This window comes from Loxodonta africana, chromosome 7 (genome assembly GCF_030014295.1).
Source record: "Loxodonta africana isolate mLoxAfr1 chromosome 7, mLoxAfr1.hap2, whole genome shotgun sequence".
Lineage (NCBI taxonomy): Eukaryota > Metazoa > Chordata > Mammalia > Proboscidea > Elephantidae > Loxodonta > Loxodonta africana.
This window is the reverse complement of record NC_087348.1, coordinates 67,033,273-67,060,516: the sequence shown is the minus strand read 5'-3', so window position 1 is coordinate 67,060,516 and position 27,244 is coordinate 67,033,273. Positions and strand designations below refer to the sequence as shown.

Here is a 27,244-nt window from a genome sequence, read left to right as displayed (position 1 = left end):
CAAATCATCTCTCTGAATTCCAACTTAGCTCATTACAACACATACGAATATATGACACGTAATATCAACCAAAGAGTATTTATAAACTCCAATTTAGTAAAAAAAAGAAAAAAGGACTAGAAATACCTGCCATTATTTCAGAAACCTTTGAATCTTACAAGCAGTCTCTTTAAATACACATTCACACACTGGAAGCCCCCTGTTGCGTGGGTTAATTAGTGGGGCTGGAGCTAAATGACTGTTGGTGAGTCTTACATTAGGAGGGAGAGAGGTCTGTGTTTGGTTTTGTAATTCCAGGGTCCTGGGCTTTTGTGGAAACCCTGGTGGTGTAGTGGTTAAGAGGACGGCTGCTAACCAAAAGGTTGGCAGTTCAAATCCGTCAGGTATTCCTTGATAACCCTATAAGGCAGTTCTACTCTGTCCTATGGGGTCACTATGAGTTGGATTTGACTTGACAGCAATGGGTTTGGTTTTTTGGGGGGCTTCTTCTATACCTGGAACCCTGGTGGTCACAGTGGTTAAGAGCTTGGCTACTAACCAAAAGGTCAGCAGTTCAAATCCACCGGCCGCTCCTTGGAAACCCTATGGGGCAGTTCTACTCTGTTCTATAGGGTCGCTGTGAGTTGGAATTGATTTCACGGCAACTGGTTTGGACTCTTGCTGAACAATCTCCACGCGAGGCTGAACATCTTACCAACCAAATAACTTAAGCACATTCACTACCAGGGTTTATGTGAAAAGAGTAAACTCTCTCAACTTTTAGGCATTACCCTAAAATTAGCTGAAAATCAAATTTCAAAAGAAATTTCATTTTATCGAATGTTTTAATATGTGGGTGATAGGTATAAACATCTTCGGCTTCATTGACTACAATGACAAGTCAGATTTTCAAATACTAAAAATTATCTTCATTTTTTTTTGCATCCTTCTCTGATCTGCCTATATTTCCTAAGCCTCCACCAGGATTCACTTGATACCTGCAGTTTTTCTTAAGAAGTCTACCTAGAAATGAAAAGTTGTTCACATGAGCGAATGCCTCCTACTGGAGCACTTGACAGAACGTCCCAAAAAAACCTCCAAAGAACACTGCATCCTAGATGGCCACCAAAGATGAAATTCAGCAGTTTTACAAATATTTATCAAGTATGTGCAAGGCAATGTTGGGAATGCAGTAAACAAAAGAGATAAAATCTCTGAATTCAGTGACCTACACTCCAGTAGATTAGATGCTCCCTAACAAGCACTTTAGGCAGCAAAGCTAGAGCAGAATTGTCTGAATGCTTACGGGGATGTTGGAAAGTTTTGATCTATTCTGATAATGGCTTAGCTGACATTTACGGAGCATCTAATACATACCTCCCATTTACTATTCATACAACCCTCAGAATAAGTATTATCTCCTTTTAACAATGAAAAAACTGAAAAGGAGGGAATTTGAGAACAGTACAAGACAACACAGCAAGTAAGTAATGGTGGAAAATCTAATCCAAGGTTCTGATTCCAAAAGTGGAGCTCATTCCATTACCCTGAAACTCATCTAATTCTACTTAAAATGGTCGCTCCAAGTACCACCACATTCTTAAGAGTCAGGAAAAGACTCAGAGGGGGTGAGTGAAGGTTATTGTGAAAGAAAAAAAAAAGCCTTTCCCCTCAAAGCACAACCCCATGGTTGGAATCCTCAAAACAAGCTTTGAATCAGTACTTTCCTCTGTCTCTATCGGGTAGCCAGTAATAGGTCACTCTCATCAACTCTTTATTCAACCCACAGCTCTGTTAGAAATCACAATCTCTCAAACCTACCAAACCAAGCTAGTTCACCCTCCCATTCCCCCATATCACTGAAGCATGTTTATGATTGCAAACAAGAAGACAGGTCTGAGCCGGAGCACAGCATCTAAATACAATATAATAAAGATTCAGTCTGGAACTGGAATAGGAACAGTGCATTTCCAGTGTTGATGGGCACTTCTTCACTTTCCATCTGAGCCTGAAAATTGACAATATCATTTAAATAAAATATGTGTTTCTATTCACTCTGCAAAAGCTTCAATTGTTCTCCTCCATCTTTGCAAACTTGGCAAGACTTTAATAGTTTCATTTAAGAATACCTTATGGTTGATAGGTTTTCCTAGTGTTTTAAGGCTCTGATTATACTTGTTCCCTCAAATCTCCCTTAAACTACACAAAATGCCCATCAAATAAAAGTGAAAATGTACTTATATGGATATTTTTGAATTTTCATATACAATTCCTTTCATTTAGGCTACTATCCATACTATCATTATAAGAACTAGTCTGTTAAAATATGTTCCCACTAAAGCTTGGTGGGCTTTGAATGCCTGATAAAAATCATTCTCTGAAGCTAATGAAGACAGAAACTCTGCCTGTAACAATATTAAGTTTGTTTTCTCTGGTGATTCAGAGAAGTGAGCAATCTGTCAGTAATACACTGAATGAAATTACTTGTCTTGTAGGAATAACTGCTGACAGTCACTTTATCTCAGGGCTGACCCAAACATCTCCCTGCTGACAAACAAATTACTATGTCTAACTTTGAAAAGGTAACTAGCTTGTTTTTAATTTTGATTGGTCTTTCAGAATCCCTTATACACATACTCAGTTTTATCCTTCACTGTATTTAAAAAAAAAAAAAAGTATTTGCGGGGGACAGACTTGAATTAATGGGTAAGAAAAAGAAAAGCCCTATGGTTTGGAGCTAAGAAAAAGAACTGTTATTGCTTCTTTACAAGACTGTTATGCAGATGAAACTGGTGTGTCTAACCAACATTAAGACCGGCAGTGCTGCCAGTGACTGACTGGGTGAGTGAACACATTACAGAGACAGTATTGTAGGAATTAATTTTCTTCAATAAAGTGATTTTTAAGGCTCATATATTTCACAATCTAAACATATGTCACTGTTTCATAAACAAAATAAATGGATTAAAATAATACATTACCAATATGCTGACACGTGGAGATATTTTAATTAGAAATTCTTAAGCTGTGTGATATTTAACTGCTGTATTTGCTGAAGAGAAGCATGCATCATTTAATAAGAAGGCATGAGACAGGTGTATCACTTAGCACAATACGGTGCCAGGCTGTGTTTAATATAAGCTACAACTATGAGGATGCATTACTCCCAATTAAAAACAAAACAAAAGTACTTTAGGTATCTATCATATTAAAACCAACCACACAAAATGAATCAACACAATGCAACTACTTTTTCATATAAAAAAAAAAAAAGTCACTAGGAGCTTAGCTCCTGAGACAATATTTATTCAGAAACAATATAGCATCTTAGCTATTTAAAGGCCATATTTACATGACTGCCTCATTATACTGGTCCTCCTTCTTTAACATTCTTTTTTACTTACTTGAAGGACCAATGCTAACATAGCTGAGGAAAGCAAATGGCAACTGGACCTGAAATTTATACTGGGTGAGAGAATTGGAATAAGTAGTAATATAATATATTGTTTACTGTAGCAAGTTCCCCCTGTTCTCTAAAGGTCAAAAGCATTGTAACCTCAGAGTTATAGTTTCCGATTGTTCCCAGGGTTAAATACATTATCAAAATTAATGGTTCAAGCCCCTCAACCTTCAGATATATGAGTATTCCTGCCTCCATCTGCTGAACTGTTCAACTAAAAATAGCATTCTTTTGGCCTTCTCTCTCCTAATATTGTGCCCCTGAGGCAAAGAAAACTGTGCCTTAGATTAGCATAAGTAGTATCAAAAAGTCTCTTCCGTGTCTTCCTTATTTTAAAGAAAGAACTGGTTTATGCTAATATAAGGAGCATCTTTCCATTTTAAATAACTGTTCTCCACTTGATAACAAAATTTCAGGCTTCCAGAGTACAACTATAAATACTGTAAAGATTTGCCCAGGCTCATTAATGTTAGAAGCGACAAATTTTGAAGGACAAATTACTGTAACATCAGGCAGATGTCCACTTCTAAGAAATGCAGCAGGGTGTGTGTGTGTGTGTGTGTGTGTGTGTGTTGTGAGCCTTTCCTCCTAGAAATCTGTTTAGAAATAAAACTGGTTAACATAATTGTAATGCTTCCTTGGTATCAACAGTTTATCATGATTGTTGACAAAGCTGTGACATTTTACCTTGTCAAAGAAGGGGAGAAAACTCTAGCTAGAAATGAAGGCAGATATTAAAAATCATAAACTAAAATACAATTTTCCATCAACTTTTGCTCAAGATTTAGAATGTTACTGTCTGTAGCAGTTTAGATATGTCTCTCTACTGTGTTTTTGGATGTCCCAATAAACATGTTACACTTTCACCAGAAAGTTTGGAAATCTGCCTTGTTTGCAAGGTCAATCTTTTCTAACTAACGTGCCATACAAGCAACAGACCAAAGATTTCCCAACATGCAGGAAAAAGGTGCAAAAATGGAGGCAAGTGAACTGAGTAAGGATACACAAAAACCCAGGAAACTCTCCAAGCAGCCCAAACTTAAACTTATAGGGCTCCTGCATTAATGGGTCCCGTATTCAGCCTAATTAAAGTGACAGACATGTGGCATATGTTGAGCTTCTAGATCTGCACTGATACAGCACTACATGGACCTGGCGCTCACATATATGACATTATGGTTTCCAGGAGCCCAGGGGAAGCCAGATTTGACAGTATCAGAAGTTGGTGATGGTAGCAGGGGAGAGAAGCCAACCTAGCGAAAAATTAGGTAAATGAGGAGATTAAGTAGAACACTGGCTAAAGGAAAATTGATGGGATAGAACACAAAGCCATAAGAGAAAATAGAAGTTAAAGAAGGGAAGAAATTTGGGGTTTGAGCCAAGTCCATTTGCTTTCACACTCTTCCAAGCACTTAAGTTTCTTAGGCTGTATGTCCTGACTAGGTAAGCTTGCTAACTGTCATCGCACAGAAGGACTTTCTCCTAATGTCCAGATGTCTCTCTGTTTAGCTCTCCTATGCATAGTAAACTTTTCAGAATGCCAGGAAATATGGCACTCTCTCTTCAGCCAAAAGAAAGCCTTAGAAAAGAAATCTCTTCTGCCTGTATAAAAAAAACAAAAATAGAAGACAGCAAACAGGCTGACAATATATGCTTGATCATGCCTGGGTGGAAACCTTGTATAGGTCTCATATCAAAGCGAAAGGGAAAGAGCGAGGCAGGCAACAAGCTCTGAAACTCTTCCTTAGACTACTTCCAAGGTGGCCTTTAATCTTGTCCTATTCCTTCTTCTAGGACAGAGCTTTCCCTATCATTTTCCAAAAGGCAAATTCAATAGCAGAAGAAGTTAATGTCAAAGAGACCCTTTACTGATTACATAATAACCATGTTACATAGTAACCATGATAGGTACAGACTGGCAGAGCCAATAGGTACTGTGGCTATGAGTCTAGAATCGGCTCTATGAGAACAGGTTAAAAAAATGTAATTATTTTCTTTAGTTGGGTAGAATTTCCCAGCCAAGGTTAGGTTATAAAATTTGGTATTAGATACAACCCAGAAAATTAAAATGTGTTTCAGTCTGAGGTAACCTGTCTCCATTTTTTTTTTTTTTTTTTTTTGACTCAACAAATAGCTGGCAACCCTCCAATGTCTGATAGTCCCAGAGAGGGACTCCAACGATACAGGAGAGGAATTAAGCATGAAGTGAGAGAGAGGCGGATTGGGTATTTATAGCAGAAAAGATATTCAAAGGAAAGAATATCTTGCAAAAGACAACAAAGGGCTTTATTGGAGGTTAAATATGAAAGGCATACAATAGAAGCTTACTGGGCAAAAAGCAATCACTTAGACCCTAGCACCCATGCATATTTCAGTCTGAGAAAATTAAGTTAGAAAAACTGAATTAGGAAGAGTTGGGAATCTTGGGTAAAAATCATTACTTCATGAACATTTTGTAGCCTTGGTTAAAGAACTTGGCTGCTCTGAATTTTAGTTTTTTGGGTCTACGAAAGCAGTATTATATTTTATAGGATTAAATTTACAGGATTGTTATATGGTCAAATGAGATAAAACTATTAAGTATTTTTTAAGAAACCACTATATAGCACTATACATAAGAAAAGGGAAAAGAGTGAGAGGAAGAACGTTGAGTCGGAAGACACTCATAATGTAGAGAAACAGAATTTTTCTGCATATAAAACTATAAACAATCTAATTCAGGGGCACTGGTTTGGGGTTTGACTTTTTCTCTGGAAGAAAAGGAGCAAAAGAAGAGCCTCCTCAGGAATGAGAGCAAATAAAAGATTAGGCTTTAGTATTTAGGTTGAATGTTTGCCACTTTAAAAGAAAGCCTGACTGAGCAATCCAGTCCCCACCCGATGCAGCACCAATGGAAGCATTCATACCTCAATCTGTTTGTGGTTGTAAGAGTGGCCACCATCATGTTCAAAGGTGTCCAAATTCCTGCCAAAACGGTCACTTAGGCCCTTTAGCCTTGGGTTAATTTGTGGGTGAGATACATGACCTTTCTGTTTAGTAGCACAGTCAGAAAAAAAAAAAAGACAAAACATACTGTCAGAACTCATGAAACAGAACACATATTTCTAAATCTAGGGTACTGTCCACACCAAAGAATGAAAAGTAGAAAATTTAGAATCCTGGCCCTCTATGGAACCAAAGACTCCCTTGTTTGTAGGATCAAATGGTGGTACTGGTTTCTTATTTCTGTCTCTTATTTGAGAAGACACTCGCCAGCACAGTTATAGGAAAAGGAGAAACAGATAAGATTTACTATGAGTAAGGTTTCTTTTTAGATTTTTACCAACTACAGTGAGTTCTAGGGTTAGTAGTGGAAAAGATGAAGGCTCCTGTTAGGCAAAATTTCTACCTCTGCTAGTCCTTAACAGATAACATCTTCTTGGATTTCTGAATGAGGCTGATGACAAAAACTTCTCCAAGTGCTACAAAAATGATCACTTAGTCTCTTTAGCCTTGAGTCATTTTTAGTTCCATTTACAAAAGTTTAAAATGATTTTTTTCCTGGTAAAAAAATATTTGTACATTTTTTTTTATGTTCAGGTCAAAGATGGAAAAGCAACATAGAAATAAAATATTGTTTTCTTAAACAATATAAGGAATAGCATTTCAGTACCCACTTTTTTGGTGGGTACTGAAATGCTATTCCTTATACTGTTTAAGAAAATGAAAATATAATCATCAGTAAATTTACAAAATAAAATATTATCTTTAATACACTTTCCCCTGTAATGAAATTTGAGTTGTTCATTTTCATACATATTCCAAATGTTCATGATCTTATCTTTTTGCTTTTATTTGTTAAGATATGTATTCATTTTTAAAAGTCAATTTTCTATTAAAATGTAGTGTTAGAATGGTATAAAAATCACCTAGTCCTATTCTAAGCCTCTCATTTTACATGTGAAGAAAATAAGATGCAGATGATTTTTCATTCCACTTGCAAAACACTCTCTTCCCATGTTTAGCTTTGTAAGCAAAGGACACTAATCTAGAGCTTGATTTGACCCTGGAAAGAATGAAAATACACATATTTAGAAGTAACATGTTTATATTTTATCAAACAGTTCTCAAGTAACTTGAGAATAACAACCCCTTATTCTCTGAACTGCAAGAAGGAATATATACAACATCATTCTCTGTATTGATGCTTATGTATAAAAACTAATCCACTAAATGAAGGCGTGGATGCAAAACTGATGTGGAAAAAGCTAAGAAATCCAGTAATGATAAGCCATAAAAAAAAAAAAAACTATAAAACTATTAACTCACCTGATAGAGAGTGCATAGCATTAAGTTATAATGTAATTTTTCCTTTAAAAATATTGAAGCTGGCAGCTTTCTCTTGATTTGCAGTATGATAAGCACTTAAGGTGTTAATCCTTCTGGGCTATACTTAAAAAATTATTTAACTTTCAGGCCATTATTTAGCATACAGCTGGTTAGCAGTTTTCCACTAAAGCACTGGCTTGTGTCCCACATTTTTTTTTCTTTTGGCACTTACCTGGAGCTGTAAAGGGCTGAGTCCAGAAGCAGCAGCAGCTGCCATTGTTGATGGAATGAACTGTACGGGGTAGTTATCACCTGTCGGAGAGAACAATGCATACAGGTTTAGACAATGCACAGGGAATCGCAACAGACAAGTACAAACATGGCCCTTGGATTGCCTGAGCTTTACAACATTGCTCTAAGCCCAAACATCTGCAGAAACAAAAGGCTTAGTTGGTTGGGCACAGACTTGCAGTGCTGCCTTGGAACTTTTTGTTAACAGATAGCTGGTAGGCAAACTGGCAAAACATGAATGTGATGTTAAAAAAATTAAATGTGCAATTCAAGCATGTTCACTCCATTACAAATCTTGTAATACATCATTTTTTTAAGAGTAAAAAAAATATCTTAAAGCCAGGCTGACACTCAGTACACTGAGAAAGCATTGAGGGTTTTATATTAGAACAACAAACACATTTTGGCTTGATAGGCAAGGCAGAGTATTACAGTCCAAAAAAAGATGATGAGCTATTGGCTGCTCATGACTCTAAACATTATTTTATAAAAAGTGAAGAAATAAATTTTAAATGCAACCTTTTCAATGTGGTCTTTGCCTGCACACTAAAATGTCCAGTATCCCAATGAGAGTGGAAGCCATATTTTTCTGGATTAATTTCTGGTGGAACCTAATACAGAATCATGCACACTAGGCACTTTTCAAATATTCTTTGATGATGATTTGATTCAATAATCACACACTTTACATGACATACCCACATTAAAAGCCTGGCAGAGATTGAGCATGGTTCAACAGAGATCAATGCTGTGTATCTTAATGTGCCTCTGACTCCAGACCACTCCCAAGTAGGGCGACTATGACCTAAGGACACAGGCTGTCTGCAGTGGCCTGAAGAACCAAAAGAAAGTGTTGAGGAATGTACTGTGATAGTGGTAACTAAAATTAATACTTGTGGATAAATTACACAATAGCAGTGATTTAATGGAGTATCACTTTGGCTTCAGCTACTTATTTAAAGTCAGTGTTATATACTGTCTCTAGGCTATATTTTAATAGGCTGTTCCTCCACACATTTTTGACATTTATAATAATCATGCTGTTTTGCATGAACTTTTCTACACTAAAAGGCGGAATGTAATAATGAAGAGACAGTGTGGAAAGAATCACAGTATTAAAGGTAGTCCACTAGAAAGCAATAAAACCTCCTTTTTTTCCCCCTACGTGGACACTTAACCCTGGAGGCTTCCTCGTCGCCCTGGTTCCTTGGAACTCATCCTGCTTGCCACATGAGCTACTCACTCAGCTGGCCCAATGTAAATGTTAAGTTGCTTTCACTTTTAACAAATTGTTAGCTTCTAATCTACAGAGTCTCTTTGCATCATATCCATAATACCTCATCAGACCATTGAGCACAGTGTGTGCTTGTACACAGCCCAGTAACAATTGGCTTCTGATTGCATATGGAGCGCTGCTACAATGCATTCACTAACACTATATTGTGCTGGTCTCCTATGGAGTAATGCTCAAAATATCTGATCTTGTTTTTCCCCTTCCATGAGGTTGATTTTGGTTTGCAGTGCTATACGAGCTTTTTAAAAAAGATTACTAGGCCAAATTATTTTTTATAGTAAAGGACTGTTGCTTTATGCTTAAATAAGTTTACTGATCTTCTTGATATTTAAACTAAATTATCTGAAGAAAGAATACCCTAATCTAAGTCAAGTAGTATTTCTTGGTCTACATCTTATCAGGTTAAAAAAAAAAAATTCACACAATGATGCTGAATTAATGATGCTTCAAAAATGGGGGAGGGGATCACCATTCCAACCAACACGGACTGCCTCCTGGAACATTTTAGAGCTGTTCTTTCTTTAAATACCATGCATTATTCCTACTAACTCAAAACCACAATCCCCCCTCCCTGTAAGTTTAATACCAGTTGCTTTATTTGTACTAAAACATTTTTCATGTCAAACATATTTAAAAAAAAATCAAACTCTAAAAGAATTCCCTGGGGCACTCCTTTTTTTCATAGCTGTCATGCTTCTGTGGTATGAAATAGTTGATTTTTTTTTTTTAATAGTTTTTGGCTTGCCAGTTAATTTATTACTATCTCTACCACACCCTGTAGCCTTCTCCAGCTCACCTGCTGGCTACAAACAGCTTTCTTTCCATCGCTGACAAGCATTTTTAAAAATGTTCTTAACCCTTCTGCTAGTTTGAATCTGTGTATCTAAATATAATCTTTAGAAAGCTATTTCTCCAGGATCTATCATTGTATCAATAGCCAAAATAAAAGCGAATACCTTCGAGGAACAGAGTATATCACAGGGAATGATTAGAGGAGAAAGAAAGGAAAAGGCAAGAGAGGGAGAAGATAAGGCAGAAGGGGGGATAACAGTGAAAGAGAAAAACATGAGGGCAGATAAGTTTTAATAGTACAGGGAAGTTCAATTTTTTAATAAAAAAGTTACATGAGTTTTCCCCCTCTAATTTTCCTTGTGCAAGAGTCAATCAAGGAAAAGTTCTCAGTGACTGACTTGGCAAGGAATCAGTCAACATGTTGTAGCAATTTTTTTCAAATTTGTTTCTGGATTTGAAATGCTTGCGTGAGGACCCAATCTTTTTAAATTTGTACAAAGGAAGATGAAGCCTGTTGGAACAGGTTAGCTTTAGGCACTACTGTAATCTGGCCCTTGCTACCTCTAGTGTAAAAAGGTAACCTCCAAAAGCCCATTTGAGCAATAATGCCCATTTTGTATTTTTTATCTTTCCAGGCTTCTAGATTTTCTGACTGACTTTTTATCTGAGGATTACAGTACAAATACAAAACAAGATTTAAAACCTATGGAAAATTTTCCTGGTGTTAGCTTGATTTGTCAAAGTAGTCAACATTCCTTCAGAATCAAAGCAGCTCAGCAGCAAGAGTCCCCGAACAGAAAGTAAATTCTTAAGTTTTCAGGGAAACTGAAACGAACCCAAAACTTAGCAGGCCTTAAACACGGGAGAGGAGGAGCTTGGACTGAGAACCTAGAACTCACTGGACTCAGGCTACCTTCTGCAAGAAGACACCTTGCTTGTGTAATTCAGACATACATGCAACGTTTTTAAAGAGTTAAAAGCCTCATGGATAAAATTCTGTCCATACACTTTCATTCTACAGAAAGACAAGGTACTAGACTGGTTGTAGTCTCCTGCAGTATTGACTTCAGGTATCAAGCTATTGGGAAAATTATTTAGAGAGGTTGGGAGGAGTAGAGGAAGAAAAACACATTGAACTAGGAGACAGGATTCAAGAATTCTTCAGTAACTGGCCCAAGGTGGGACTTCAACTTCATGTCTTATTTCCCAACCTCCAAAACAAGAAAAATACACTACACATCCTTAACCACCTCACAGATTATTGTGTGGTGGCATCATAGGGGGATGATAAATTATTTAAGTTATCTAACAACCTACACACAGACTCCATCTTTACAAAGTATCTTTTCTATAATATGTAAATATTTCAATCACAAACACTTGGACATACCACTTTGCATGGGTCTTGCTTGGGTGTATGTATCAGAGTAGCAAAAATATTGCAACTCTTCTATACTCTGAGGGGATGCCATAATAAATCATTTATCTTTGCGAGAAAGCACACTGCAGCAAAAGTTAGCAGGTAATAGGTGCCACATTTAGAATCCTAAAAAGAAGAAGAAAACAAACAAAAAAACCTCCAATTTGTTCTGAGGACAATTAGACAAAAAGAATTGGCAAGGATTACAGTATATATTGCTGAGATCGTAATGCTCTTATTGTTTCTCTTGCTAAATTTATCCTACTCTTTTCATCAAATAATACATCCGTGATGAAAACAGTCTTGATCCAGGACTTTCTCTGAGATCATCTGCATTGTTTTACATTCCTTTAACGAGGATAAGAATCAAGTCTAACATTAATTTTTTCACTTATTTCATAGTTGCATACAGATTCCTGCCAATCGTTTGAAAATCCATGTAATTTGTTACAATGACAATTAATAAGTAGATGTAAATGAAATAATGTAAACTCATCCTATTACTAGAAATCAATTCAAAAAATAACTCAAAGCTCATGCTTTAATGATAACTTGTCAATGATAAAACCAAATCAAACCTGTTGCCATCAAGTTGATACTGACTGACTCATAGCGACCCTATAAGACAGAGTAGAAATGCCCCATAGGGTTTCCAAGGAACAGCTGGTGAATTCGAACTGCCAACTTTTTGGTTAGCAGTCAAGCTCCTAACCAGTGTGCCACCAAAGCTCCTAGTCAATGACACAGTCTCCATAAATGAAAAGAGGGTACCATTACCACCACCACCACCAGTTACCATGACCCCATGTGTATTAAAGAAGAACTGTGTTCCACAGGCCTTTCTTCCAAGGTGCCTCTGGGTATAGTTTAAAATAATTCTTAATCTTCATAAAACTAGGTAGGCTTACATGGGTGAACATATTTCCTTCCTGGATCTCATTCCCTTATTTATAAAATGAGAAGACTAATCTGAAAACCTCAGGAATGCCTTGATTCCAAGTATATAGGTTTAATTACTCAAGTATTCCAGCTGTAATAGCTAAACACCTCTGCTTTAAAATATTCTAGGAGAAATAAGAGATGGCTGACTCCACAAGATGTCATTTGGATAACCCCACACACATTTTTTTCACAGCAAAAAAGACAGGCTTTTCTTAAGATCACACACATCAGACCATGTGCCTAATAAAAAAAAAAAAAAAGAGTAGGGACTATCAAATCAGAGAACTTCAGTCTGAATTTTAGTTCCACTATTATCTAGATGTGAAACCTTGGGAAAGTTAATTAACTTCTTTGAATTTTAGTTTTCTTTTTTTTAAAAAAAAAAACAAAATAGAAATAATACCACTTATAACTTTATACCTTAGAGTTGTTATGAGAATATATAGATATATAATACACACACACATATGTGTGTATGTGCCTGAGTGTGTATGTAGGTGTGCATATATATATATTTTTTTATATATATACATATACACACACACACAGATGGTTAACACACTCAGCTGCTAACTGAAAGGCTGGAGGTTCGCATCTACCCAGAAGTGCCTCCGAAGAAAGGCCTAGAGATCTAATTCTAAAAAATCAGCCACTGAAAACCCCTCAGAGCACAGTTCTACTCTGACACAGATGGGGGTCACCATAAGTCAAAATCTAGTCAATGGCACCTGGTTTTATACACACACACACACACACACACACACACACACATAAAGGAGATGGTTGGGTGGCACAAATAGTTATGTGCTCAACTGCTAGCTGAAATGTTGATAGTTTGAACTCACCTAGAAGTGCCTGGGAAGACAGGCCTGGCAATTTGTTTCTGAAAGGTCACAGCCTTGAAAACCCTCTATGGGGTAGTTCTACTCTATTGGAACCAACTTGACAGCAACTAACAATGACAACAACAACAAAACCCAAACCCATTGCCATTGAGGGCTTTATATGACAGAGTAGAACTGCCCCATAGGATTTCCAAAGAATGGCTGGTGGATTTGAACTGCCAACCTTTTGGTTAGTAGCTGAGTTCTTAACCACTGCGCCACCAGGGCTCCAAAAACAGCAACAACATATATAAAGTTTAGTGAATAAATGGTGCTCAATAAATGCTAACTAAAACAAAGGAATTAAAAAGCATTGCACAGCTGATTAACACAATTATGTCAGTAAGCTGTACACCTGTAAAAAGCTGAACTGGCAAATGTCATGTGATAGATATATTTACAACTACAACAGAAAAGAGCAGCTGCTGGAGCTGCTTATATACAACCAAATACCTTAAAGGATTTGATTTATTGGTTTGGAGGTTTAGGGTCATAGTTTCATGGGATTCCCAGTTAATTAGCCTAATATTAGGTTTAGTGCTTCTGTTTTACCACCGAGTTCATTGTGTAGTGCCTGGAGTCTTAAAAGCTTGCAAGTGGTACAACAATTGGTCTCTATTCACCAGGAGCAACAGAGGAAGAAGGAAAGTCAGAAATAGGAGGAGAAAATGGAACATGTGGCTAATTGCCTCCATGAACAACTACTTCCTTTGCCATAAGAACAGAAATAAACTGTGCCTTGCTACCATTACTGCATGTTTAGATCAAAGATTCTAGAGAAAAATCCTGATCAAAAGGGGGAAAATGCAGAACAGAATTTAAAATTCCCACAGAATTCAGATTTTTTGGAACCATTGAGGCTATAAGACCCCCTGAAACTATTGCCCTCAGATAACCTTTAAACCTTAAAACAAAAATATCCCCTGAAGTTTTCTTTAAGCCAAAAATATAATAGAGTTTAGCTAGTACAGAATGTCTGCCTTGAGCATTGTGATTTTTTTTATGGGGTCAGGAAACCCTGGTGGTATAGTGCTTAAGAGTTTGGCAGTTTGAATCCACCAGGCACGCCTTGGAAACCTTATTGGGCAGTTCTACTCTGTCCTACAGCATCACTATGAGTCAGAATCGACTCAACGGCAACAGGTTTGGTTTTGTTTTTGCTTTTTTTTAATATGGGATCAAACTGACAACCAACCACAATTCCAAAAGTTAGATAGGAAGCTTAGGGGGCAGTGAGTTTATGTCAATGGAGGAGGAACAATTTGGAAAAGCAGGGTGAGAATGGTTATATAACTTAAAGAATGTAATCAGTGTCTCTGTTTGTATATATAGAAATTGTTGGATTGGTGTGTGTTCTGCTGTGTATATTTTCAACATCAACAACAAAAATAAGCTTTTTTTTTTTTAAAGAAGCATTAGGTATACTTCTAAAATTGCTTATGGTCATCAGGCAGAGGGACACTCTATGTCACTCAAATGTTCAGCTTTGGGACATTTCTAATGAATAAGGATATAGTGTAGTGAGCCAGTTAAATTTACTCAGTTTCACGTTCAGGCTTTACCACCATCCTAGTGCTTTAGAATTTTCAAAAAATTTTTAACATATTTTACCTAATTTAATCTTCACACCCACACCAAGGAGTGGACAAATTATGCCACATTTTTTAGATGACTAAAAGAGAGGTTCTGCAAGGTTAAATGACATGTTTGGTGAGAGTGAAATAAAATAATCCATGTAGAATAAATGCGTTTGGCACACAGTAATTATTTAATAAACATTAGTTCTTATCATGTTATAACTAAGACATAAGTGAAGGAGCCAGAAGTAGGTATGGATCCTACTCCTAGTATCTATCAGGTAACTTGAAGGCCATTCCAACTGCAATTGTTTTAAAAACCCTGAAATAAACTGCATGGGTCATAAGCATTATTCCTGGTATATGAAAAAAAAAGGAGGCTACTAATTGCTTTTATTCTTTAGGCAAATATATCTTGGTCTGATATGTACACTGACAACTGTGGAAGCGGCATATTTCTTAATTTTCTCAAATATCAGTGCTCAGGTTATGAGCAAGGTAGAAGGGGGGCAAAAAGAGGGGGATAACTCTCTTATGAAGAGCCATTTATTTTTTAATTTATAAAATCCAAGGTAGTGCCTGCCCATCCTCTTGCTTAGGGGACCAGAATAAAAATTTATGGCACCATTTCAAGGTTTTCATATGTGACAAAGCTACTCTGTTATAAAAATTTAGTCATTATCTCACATGTACTCCCAGTCAAGTTATCAAAGCTCAGTTTGGAAAAAATATTTTCCTTGTCCAGACTCCAGTGATGGTAGTCTCCTCTCCCCAATTCATGTGAATGACAAAGTAACACTGCAAGATTAAGTCTCCTAAGAAGGTAATTTCTCTACTGTTAGAGTAAAAAAACACTAGTTCAATCTATTTAAGTATAATTTTCAGCTACAATAAAGCCTACATTAGTCAAAATATTAAAAATTTAAGAATTCTGATTAATTACATTCTTCAATATAACTTAGAAGTCACCAAAAAATAACTTTTTGTACCATCCTTGCTTATGATTAAAAATCTTGCTACATGTGCAAATCTATTGTTCTGCCTTAGCCAACACAGTTTAGCTAATATTTTAAAATGTCGGTTCTCTAACCCAGCACACTAGTGTATGCCGCGCCCCTGGTCCATGCTGAGAACTCGCTCCTGTGCGATATTGTCCTGATCTCCACAGCCTTCTCAGCTCCAGGGCACGCTTTCACTGATGCTGTTTGAGATGACTTTTAAATAATGGGTCTAAAATAATCGAACAGTGAAAAATAACAATACTGTTATTTACAAAATCAGGGAAATAACATAGTTAAATATGTGTAAGTCTAGTAAAAAACAAGGCCCATATCTGGTTTTGAAATTGGAGAATTTAAATTTGAAAACACTGAAATAAAGTTAAGAGTTTCCACAGATAGTTCATTTAAAAGGTTTCTAAGGCTGGTATAGGGGCAACAACGCAGACTCAGGACAAACGAGTACATTCAGTTAACATCAACGTTCCAAAGGAAGTTATACTGAAGAATCAGTTCAAAACTATTTACAGAGATCAGCGAAAGTCTAAAACACTGAACTGACAGAAAGATTTTCTCTGGCAAAACACACACCTGTCCTTAATATGGATACCAATTTCATAGGGAGTATAAGTGGCTCTAAAAATTCTGCTCTAGAAAAAAAGAATTTTTAGCAATTTGACTGACACAATTTTCTTTTATTCAGGTATCCAAAAACCTTTTCAAGTCAGTCTTTAAGTTAGCCGATCTCTTAACATCTTTATTCCTTAAATCATTTGAGTTTTGCCACAGACACCCTACATTTCCTCATAAGGAAGGGAGTTCTACACCAAATGCAAAAGAATAATCAATGGCAATAGGCAATTTAATAGATGCTAAACCCAGTAGGTTTGTTTTTGTGCTATTTAGTCAGCTTGCTTAACAGTGATTTATATATTATTATTTATTTAAGCACATTAAAATGCCTTTTCACGTTGTGAGCCCTATCCCCAAATAAATGGCTGCACTCAGATTTGGTAGTTAATAGAATCAGGTTAATGTGTTAAAAAGAACTTGACACAGAAATTATTAATGAGTAGAACAAGGTCACTACTTCTGAGCTGAGGTCACTTATAAAGAATGCACAAATGAAATCAAGGTTGACTTTCATTTACTTGACTATCTTCTTACACTGGATTCCTTTGGCAACATATCTTTAAACAGTTTAAACCCTGTTTACAAGGAGGCTCTGAAAGAAGCTTCAAACCATTATGCTCCTAATTGAATTCCCCAGGAGTCCAGTAAACTCAGAGGAATAAAGAAAAACCATAACATTTGCTAAATCATTTAAAAACATATTTCACTGCAAGGTTATGTGACCTGCTTTTTGAGGCTCAAAGATAAATGAAAAAATATTACTGAATGCTTTATTATTTAGACTAAAATAAAAAATAATTTTACCTTTATTAGTGGTAAGCTAATTAAATCAGCCCAGTTTTTACTTTTTTTGCCCAAGAGAAATCAGACAACAAACAATAACGACATTTTATACTGTATGTGACCACTCTCTCAGAGTAGAAAAGCTCTCAGAAGGAGGAAAGGATCTTTAACCAAAGACAATTATTCATGGTAAAGGTATGAGAGAGAACTGAAAAAATGTTGTAGTCCCCAGGAAAAGTAGCATTTTATCTGTGAATTCAGAACACACACAAGTGAAAGAAGAAAAAGCAAAAGTTTTTAGGAATCCATTAGTTTATTACTCTACCCCTCTGCCTAATTCTAAATTTCCTTTAAAATAAGCGCGTATGATATTTTCATTCATAATTCCCTTGTACACTCCTGTGTTTGTTGTGACTGCTAAGCAAAAACGTGGAACTTAGCATTTCTGAAAGAATGTTAAATCCTTCTTTACTTACCTGGTTTGTATGTTATTCCAGGGGGGAAGAGGAATCCCTGTTGGGCAGCAGCAGCTGCTGCCAGGGTCCGCTGGTCATGTGGAAAAATTGGGATCATGAGCGGAGGCATGTGACCCTGAACCTGCTAAACAGAAGAGAGCCTATGATCAGATGGAGAGCAAATGTATGCCAGGGAGTATTTGTTTTTCACCCCTGGTGGTGTGCTGGTACCCGCGCAACCACTCACCTCTAACCTCATTCCATACTGCTCCCTGAGAGGATTCAGGCAAATTCCACCAAACCCCTTTTCTTAGATTCCATTAGCACATTAGAGACATAACTTCACTGTGAACTTGCCTCATCTCTGTTTCCACCAGACCCTAGTTAATGGTTTTCTTTTCTCTCTTTTTTTTTTCTTTGTTTCTTTCTTTTAAACAAAGAGCTAGAAAAAAAAAAAAGTTTGCATCTTTTCTTACACTGTAAAATGCAGGGAGGTTTTGCCCTTTCACCTGCTTTGCAGTTCATGCTTTATTTCGAAAATACTATTTCACATCCTTGGTCAGAAAATAATGTCTAATTGTTATATATCCCCAAAGCTGTATCTCCCCAGTTCAGGTATTCTATTTTAAAGCTCACTGCATTATGTTAAACAGAGCTTTCCAGATTTAAGGCTACCACATCTTGACTCCCAATTAAACTAATATTCTTTGCCATACACACCTCAATGTAACATATAAATTGCTTGTCTGGCTAAGCAGTTTTACAGCTTTATGCACTACCATGTAGCTCAGTAATTATGGAGTTGTATTCAGAGAGCATTTCATAATAAATCCTACTATATCAAATTTCATTTGACCTCAATAAATGTATCAAAGAGCACAAAAATGCAAAATAGAAAATCTTCACTCTATATCAGTATTTGTATTCCATATAAAGAAAATAAGAGCTATGACAGAATCATGCCTGTGAAAATCACATTTTAATTTCCTAGCTCCCTTCTTTACTCTATGCATTCTGCCCTCATTCCAGGATAGCATCACAGGAAGGTTTTTTTCCCTGGCTTTTAGAGTATGATTTAATAGGTTGAACTATAGGATTTTCCTTATTTAAAGATCAAAACTCAGATGTACAAAAGGAATTATCTTTAAATTCAAACAGCCTCTGGCCTATTTACTAGCATAAAAGGGCTGCGTTACATCCTTTTTAAGATGTAAACCTTTGCCAGTAATTTTACTGACCCCAAACCCTTTCCCTGTTTAAATTCCTAAATCTTCACTTTAGGCAAAATTTCATATTCTGGCTGATAACCCTGTTTAAATAGTGCCAACTTGCCTTGTTCTGTCCCTCCACAGCCAGGGACGTAGTGCAAAAATGCTTCTGTGTGGGTCTAAGAGGTTTCATTTACCAACAGCTTTTCTCTAGGGAAAGCCTTAAGATGTGGGTTAATAAAGGGCAAGCAAAAAATAAACACTTTACAGTATTTTTCTGAATTCATTTCTCAGGAAAATCAACTTATAATAAAAAGGTCTTTGTGCAATTACTACCTTGCCAGTGGGGCGTGAAAGAAACTAGCTTTGGGCAGCTATTTCTTCCATTTTAGCTGAAGTAAGCCCTAGTTTTGTACATTAGAGTATAAACTTAGCCTGCTCAAATTGAAGCCGATCCCCTAGTGCCCAGGTCTTGCCTTTAACCCTGAAGAAAAGCCCTGGGTTTGCTGTACAATTCCACTTTGTTGTGATCTGAGGCACAACATCTTTGAGGTGTCAAAGATGAGGTTAATATTCTATGCCAGGGAATAAAGAAGAATATATATATATATTGTGTGTGTGTGTGTGTGTGACAATTGTTCAGTGCAAGAGTACATCAAAGGAGGTAATTTCATTTTCTTCTAGAAGAAATATGTTCCTAGCATGTGCATAGAACATAGTGCAGATGCTTCAGACTCTAAAGAAGGCAGCAGGAAGGTGAGGAGTCTGGGTATGATATTATATATTTATTAGACCCTTGTTTCATTTAACAAATGTTTAGTTAAGTTACTATTGTGTATTGTGGTTCTTGAGAAGTAACTGGAAAAAATGGGGAATATTTAGCATGGGACAGAGAAGATAAAAGGGTTGTCTTCAAATATATGAAGAAATGATGTACGGAAAGAGGATCAGATTAAGTCTGAGTAGCTACAGAGCGCAGAATTTGTCTCAACAGGAAGGAATATTTGGGAAGTTTAATGCAAAGAAGAATTTTCCCATAATGAGTTATCCAACAATCTCTCTGATTAAAGAGATAGTGAGTGTCTGTTCTTTACATACTTTGGTGAAGTGGAGGCTGTATATCCTTATGTTAGAGATGCTTTAAAGGAGATTGCATCACTAGGAACCTGATTAGATAATGACCTATAAGAGCCTTTCTAACTTTATAATTTAATGATTTTTTTTAAAGGTCAACATTAGGAAGATAGTATGATATAGTGATTCCCATGTTCATTCATTCAACACGTTTTTGAGAATCTATGTTCCTAACAAGGCTTTGCTGTCAAACAAACCTGAGTTCAAAACCATACACTGCCATTTGTGACCTTGGACAGTTACTTAACCTTTCTGAGTCTAATTCCTCATGTAAAAATTGAAGCTAATGATACCATCGTGCATGATTATTAAGAGGATTAAATAGACAATAAAAGTAAAACCTGTGGCACAGTGCCTGGCACATAATAACCATAGTTTGCATATTTAATAACTAGAAAATTATCAAATTACTGAGAAAACAATGAACAGCAGATCTTAGCCATAACTTGAAGTCAAAAAAGAAAATATAAGCCAACTAAATAATTCAGTTTGGCAGGCAGGGGTATGTCATGTTCTTAACAGACACCAGGCCTCATGGAGAATTATCCCATCCTGAGTATCTAGAAACCATGAAAAAGAAGAGGGCAAGTTACATAGGCTCACCTGAAGACATAACGTGGGCTCTTAAGTGTTATTAACTAAAAAGAATCTTAGAATGAAAATATAATTTTATTTTTACATTGGTCACCTAGGCACTTCAGATCATGGGACAAAATAAGGGGGTCAATGTCAATTAGGGATCAGAGTTTAACTCTTGAATTTTGGTGTCAGAAAGATACTTTCTTTGTAACTAGAAATGTACATGAGATAAGCAAGTAATCTAGGGTCTTTTTCAATCTAAAGGAGCTGTAGGTGTTTCATATTGATATGAGCTGTAAGAATTAAAGAAAACTCCTTTCTGTCCATCACACTCTATAATGTATGTTAGAAACTTTAAATGCTAACTATTAACCCAGAAGCAGTTTCAGTAGGTTGAGGGACAAGGTAAATAAGGGCGGGGGGGGACGCAGAATCATAGAATTAGAGTTAAAGATGATCTAATCCAGTCATTCTCAAAGTGTGGTAACTGATCAGCAGCATCAGTATCATCTGGGAGTTTGTTAAAAAAGCAGATTCTCAGGCTTTACCCCAACCTACTGAATCAGAAACTCAGAAGGGTTGGGGCCAACCACCTGAAATTTAGACTCAAATTTAATCTATAGCAGTGATTCTCAAACATCAGTGTATATCAGGATCAACAGGAGGCCTTGTTAAAACACAGATTGCTTGGCTGGATTCACAGTTTTTAAATCAAGAGATATGAGGTGGGGCCAGAAAGTGTATATTTCTAACATGTTCCCAGGTGAAGATGATGTTGCTGGTCCAGGGACCCTGCTTTGAGAATCATTAATCTAGCCCAAACCCTGAAATTTATATACGGGCAATCAGGTGGCTAGAGAAGGTAAAAGACAGGAGCCAAATGTCACATTCTCTGTGACAGAGTTGTGTCTAGAGTCTAGAACCCTATCCAGTGCTTTTTTAATTCTATCAAGTAGATCTAAGTGTACACTGCTTTGGCAGAGCAAACCTTGAGGTCTACAGTTGAAAACGATTTTGTGTTTCAGAGGCATATTGTTGAGTTGGTTCCAGAGTTTGGATACTATGAATGTTGTTCAATTTTCAGTAAAATCTTTCCTACCTCTTTCTTATTTTGTACCCTGCACATAATTTGATATCAATATTTAGTTAAAATTTCAATAATTTATTATAATACATTCATTAGCAGTGATCATTTAGCTCCAAATGTTAAAATTGTCCTTAACTTATTTTAAGTAAAACAAAGATGTGAAAATTCAAAGTGTTTTTTATTTAAGATAAGTCAGAGTAACCAGTAGCCAGTTAGAATCTAGGCTAAGATGATGAAAAACTCCTCTTTTAGCTCTAATTACAGAAGTAATAATAGTGACAAAAATAAGAAGAATAATCATAGCAGAAGGTAACTTTTTTTAGTGTCTGTTATATGTCTAGTACTAGGGAAGTGATTTTTATGCCCTATCTCATTTAATCCTCAAAACCTTATAAAATACTTATGATTATTACCCTCATTCTTTTAATGAGGAAGACAAGGCCATGAAAGGTTGAGTAATTTGGTCAATTAAAGAGTGGTAGAGCCAGGATTCAAGTTCAAGTATGTCAGGCCCAAACTCGGTACTTTTAATTACTTTATTAAGCATGCCAAACAGACTGAAATAAGATAAAGAACATAATTATTTGTGATACCAATTATCTCACTGAAATTTTTATTAACAAAATTTTAGCTTCACATGCAGTTGTAGTATCTACTGCAGAGGTCTCATGTGTCCTTCACCCATTTGCCCCCAATGGTAACATCTTTCAAAACGATGGTACAGTATCAGCCAGGGCATTGCCATCGATAACAACCCACCAATTTTAATCAGATTGCCCCAGCGTGACACCATTTTAAAGAACTGTGTATCTTAAATACTAGCAAGTATAATAAAAGTCTAAGAATACTTTCAACTACCATCCTTTACAGAAAGGTCACCAGTATGACCCAGTGCAAATGATATGAGCAGAAAACATGAATTAAAGCAACAATCCCCTCTCCCATAGCTTTCCATTTATTATGATTACTAAAAGACTATTGGCTTAAGATAGGACAGAAATGGAAAGCAAGGACAAGGTAGGGGGGAAAGACAAGGAAATAGAGCTTGGTAGCCATATGACAGTCAAATAAGCACCCAAATATTTTCCTCCTGTGGGAGTTGTGAATTCAGTTCACTGCACTGAGTGCCAGTGCTTAAAGCAAATAAAGAATTTTGAAGGTATAGAAAAGCCCCACCTTTGTCTGAAGAATGTAAGCCTGCTTTTCCTCTTTCTTCCCATCATCCTATTTTCCTGTTGGTGACATTCTAGAAAAGCAGTCACTTTGGAGATAGCAACTCCCCCAAATATTTTATTAAAGAATAAAAAATAATAGAATTCCCCTCACTCTATCTAAGAGTGACCAGTCTCCACATGTCTTTTCCAACGAGTTATCAAAACCTCAAATAATACCTTTTTCTTTTAGGTATAGCTTTCCCTTAGCACAAATTCAGACGTCCTTTAATTATCTTATAGGTAAAGAGGTAAAACTGATTTTGCTAGTTCAAACAGTAAAACCAGATGTGGCCAAAAATATATCTTTGAGCGTGAAAACATTATTTTTATTGCTTTGGATATAAGCACTAACCGGCTGGGTATGTAACCCGAATGACTAACGAGAAACAAGGGACTCCATCATGGGTGAAACTTAGTCACTGCATCATGAAAGAAAGAAACTGTGTGCCCCAAAGCACAACTGTCCATTAATTCTAAACTTTCACAATCTCTGACCGAAGGTTTTCCCTTTTGGAAAGGGTTGACAACACATTCTTGATCAAATAGGCTGCATGCCCAGGAATTTTAACTGCTAGGGTGTTCCTCACATCTTTCTGAGAATCAAGACAGCAGCAGATGCATGTGAAACACGTAGGTTCTGTCCCTTCCTATTCGTAAAACAGCATTGTTGCATCAACACTTAGCCCCTTTGTTTTCTCTACACTAAGTTGTTGATGATGCCATTTTTTGCCATCTGCCCCAGAGCTTCATTAAAGATACATGAATGGGCTAACTGGCCTGATATCTTGTGAGGAACAGGTGCTATTGTTTGTCCCTGAAGACTTGCACTAAAGATATGACTCAGAATACTTGAGAAAGAGCATCTGCAGCAGTCAGTCAGAGAGCAACTTGGCAGAGACCTGGCTAAGCGCTAATATGCAAACTGAGTGACACTCAGGGGGACTCATTTTCTCTTTCATGAAGATTATTTAACTTTTTTCAGTGATGGGTAATAAGTGTTTGTACTGAAAATCATGTGCATATTAATGTCTATTACTGAGATAAGGACAGTGAAGGAGAATTTTGTTTTCATTTTATAATTTATTTTATTTTTGTTGTTGATGAGAAAATACACAGCTGAAGCATACACCAATTGAACAAATTTCTACATGTACAGTTCAGTGACATTGATTATATTCTTTCAGTTGTGCAACAATTCTCACCCTCCTTTTCTGAGTTGTTTCTCACCCATTAACATAAACTCATGCCCCCTAACTTTTCTATCTAATCTTTCAAGTTGCTGTTGTCAGTTTGATCCCATATAGATAGATCTTAAAAGAGCACAATGCTCAAGGCAGACATTCTTTACTAGTTAAGCTAAACTGTTGTTTGGTTTTAGGAAGACTTCTGGGGATATTTTTGGTTTAAGGTTTAAAGAAGCGAGAATTTTTTTGATGTTTTATTTCTAGAAAATCTTTCCTTATGTGGTTTAATTGTAGAAAGCTACCTTAAGTTGTTGGAAGGAATGTTTCTAATGTGTGGCGTACATCACGATAGAGTGGGAAAGAAAGACAGAGGGGGAGGGGAAACACACACAGATAGACTGAAACAGTCAAAGAGGGAGGAGGACAACTTTTGTAACTGCCATATTCTTTATTGCAAAGAATAACCCTGACTTATTTACGTAAAATGGTACCACTGCAGAAGCTACAGCGTCTAGAGTAAAAGAAGTTAAGGCCCCAGAAACCATTACATGAAAAACCTTCAAGGTCAGGAAGTTATCTTCTTACTGCCAAAAAGTACATTCCAAACCACAGTATATGGACCTCAGTTAATTCTGGACAGTTAAGAGTGAAAGAGTCTCATTTGATCATATACATCAGTGCCTTAACAGAAGCCTTTTTAATTTCAGATCTCTTTTTTTTTTTTTTCTGTTAGTCTGTTTAAATTATTAAGACTACACTTTACCCTGCTTTAGAAAATATAATGCAATGGTCACCATATTGAACCTCTCTTGATTGACAATAGTCACAAAAGTACACAAAGGTGCCTTAAATTATATACTGCCTACCTGGCTGTCCACTAATTGCTACAATTCATTCATCACCTCTCACCAAGGAAATGGAGCATCCTGAATGGCCTGTGCCACTTACATTTCTATACATCCCATTGCTCCTATCACAGCGTTAAGAAAAAAGTAGGTATTTTATGTTAAATGACCAATGGTGGAGAACCATCTGGGACCTACAAGCTGGTTTTCTAAGCACTAATTTAAATAGGAAAATATGGTTAATGCAACTGTGAAAGGTATAGAGAGCTATAGCAGTTCCCATTCCAAGACCATAAGTATGATTTTTAAATACATCATAATACTACCTTCTTTGCTTTTTGTCTGGCATATTCAGCAAATCTCTGGCTGTTACAGTTAATGGAGGATGGCAAATTCTTGCTTTTGGAGAATCTGGCTACCTCTAGTAGGTGAATAATCAAACCAAAATTTCATCAGGAGCAATTCTGGGTCAATAATTCTCTAGAGCATTTAAAAACACAGAACCCCATCTTCCCAGGTGTTCCCCACCAACATTCAATGGATACACCATTCTCTCTTCCTTTCTGTCTCTCTCTCTCCCTCAAAGTAGTCCTACCAGGATAATACACAAAATATTTTGTTATCATTGCAAAAATTCATCTTTAACATAATACAATTTCTTCCTAGAACTCAGCATATATATAGTTGGCATTCTTCTCAAAATCCTCACTAAAGGGCCAAGAAAACTCCTGAAAAAGTAGAACCAATTTAAGATGTTACACTTTAAAATCATTCTTTTAAAAACTCAGGCTTTGTTCTCTCAAAGTCATATATTTTAGTTTGAACATTAAAGAAGAGTAAACTTTACAGTTATAATATGTGTACCTTTCTGTATTTATATTATACCTTAATAAAAAGTTAATTTGAAGAAAAAAGCAAAAACTTTACTAGTAGTTTACTTCTCTTTATTAATTTAGACTATCAAACATGCTAAACAAAATATCTAAAATATTGACAGAAGAAATGGAAAAGACACATCTGATCTGTAACTTCCTATGTCTCCACCCTCACTACCAATAGTAGGACATGCAAACAAAGCAGTTCTATTTGATAGTTTCATCTTCTTTAAGATAGCTCTTTCAAAACTCACTTCACAGCCAAGAACTTTTCCAGCTCTCTTCCTTGGTTACACAGAAGAGAAATGATCTTTGAGAATAAGAGCATGTTGACTTCATCTATCAGGTCAATACCATATGTTTTAAAATTTTTCTTTAGGTATTTTTTTTTTTATATTCAGAGAAGAAACGTTAGTCATCCTGAAAGAACCAATCCTGTTCCTTGTGTTAACACTTCTTTTTATATTCTCAGCATACTGTATATACTCTTTCTGCATTTTTAAATGGCAAATATATCATTAATCTGACAGAATCAGTAGTCATAAGTCATCACTTTATCTCTTATTCATTTGTACATGTTTTGTTTAAATACTGAATTTTCAAATGAAAGAACATGAGTTTAGAACTAACATAATCTTAAATCCTAGCACTTCCCACTGATTTGTACTCCCTACTCTCTGAAATGAAGATCTCCATACACAAAAAATGACCTTTTAGGCTCCTGAGAAACATGGTAACTCCATAAGAGAAGGCAGCAGTGTTTTTTCATTCAACTATTCAACCACCATTGATTGACCACCTATCACTGTATGCCTGGTCCTGTGCTAGGCACTAGGATATACAGGTGCCTTAAAGAAGCCCCATGATCTTATTTCATCAAGTAGCAGTGTTACATTTGCTTTTCACTTACATGCTAGTATAAATCATCCAGTTTATCAGCTTACTTTGGAATAGGGTCAACAGGGAAAGGAGAGATTTGTTTAAAATGAAAACTAAATTCAGGCAAAAATTCCATTAGGTATCTTTCCACAGTCTTCCTGTGGTTTATACCTCAGAAATTTTTTGAAAGTATTTATGAGGACAAAAGTCAGATTGCTTTATAAAATGGATGATAAATGTTAATTAAATATATTTAAATTATCTTACTATGTTTTAAGAAACTCTCACCAGGAGGGAAGTAGAACATCCTGGCCATAAAGAAATTAATAAAACATGTTATGCAAAAGTAAAATTTATGGTTCATTTGGAATTAGATATCTACCACCTTTTCAATCCATACAAATGCATAATCTTGTCAATTAA

The 27,244-nt window shown here is 36.2% G+C and overlaps 1 protein-coding gene across 5 annotated transcripts in view; it reads right to left on the bottom strand.

The window, feature by feature from the left end:
• The window catches only part of SOX6 (SRY-box transcription factor 6), a 647,578-nt gene that overhangs the window by 128,241 nt on the left and 492,093 nt on the right, over positions 1–27,244 (bottom strand). For 4 of the 5 annotated variants that reach the window (XM_064288384.1, XM_064288383.1, XM_064288380.1 and 1 more), the window contains exons 8-9: positions 17,838–17,958; positions 7,980–8,059 (exon numbers count right to left, since the gene is read on the bottom strand). In XM_064288384.1, coding sequence (XP_064144454.1) covers positions 7,980–8,059; positions 17,838–17,958 — 201 coding nt within the window. Of the gene's footprint in view, positions 1–6,345; positions 6,469–7,979; positions 8,060–17,837; positions 17,959–27,244 lie in introns of all 5 variants that reach the window. The other variant, XM_064288385.1, reaches the window with a different exon arrangement.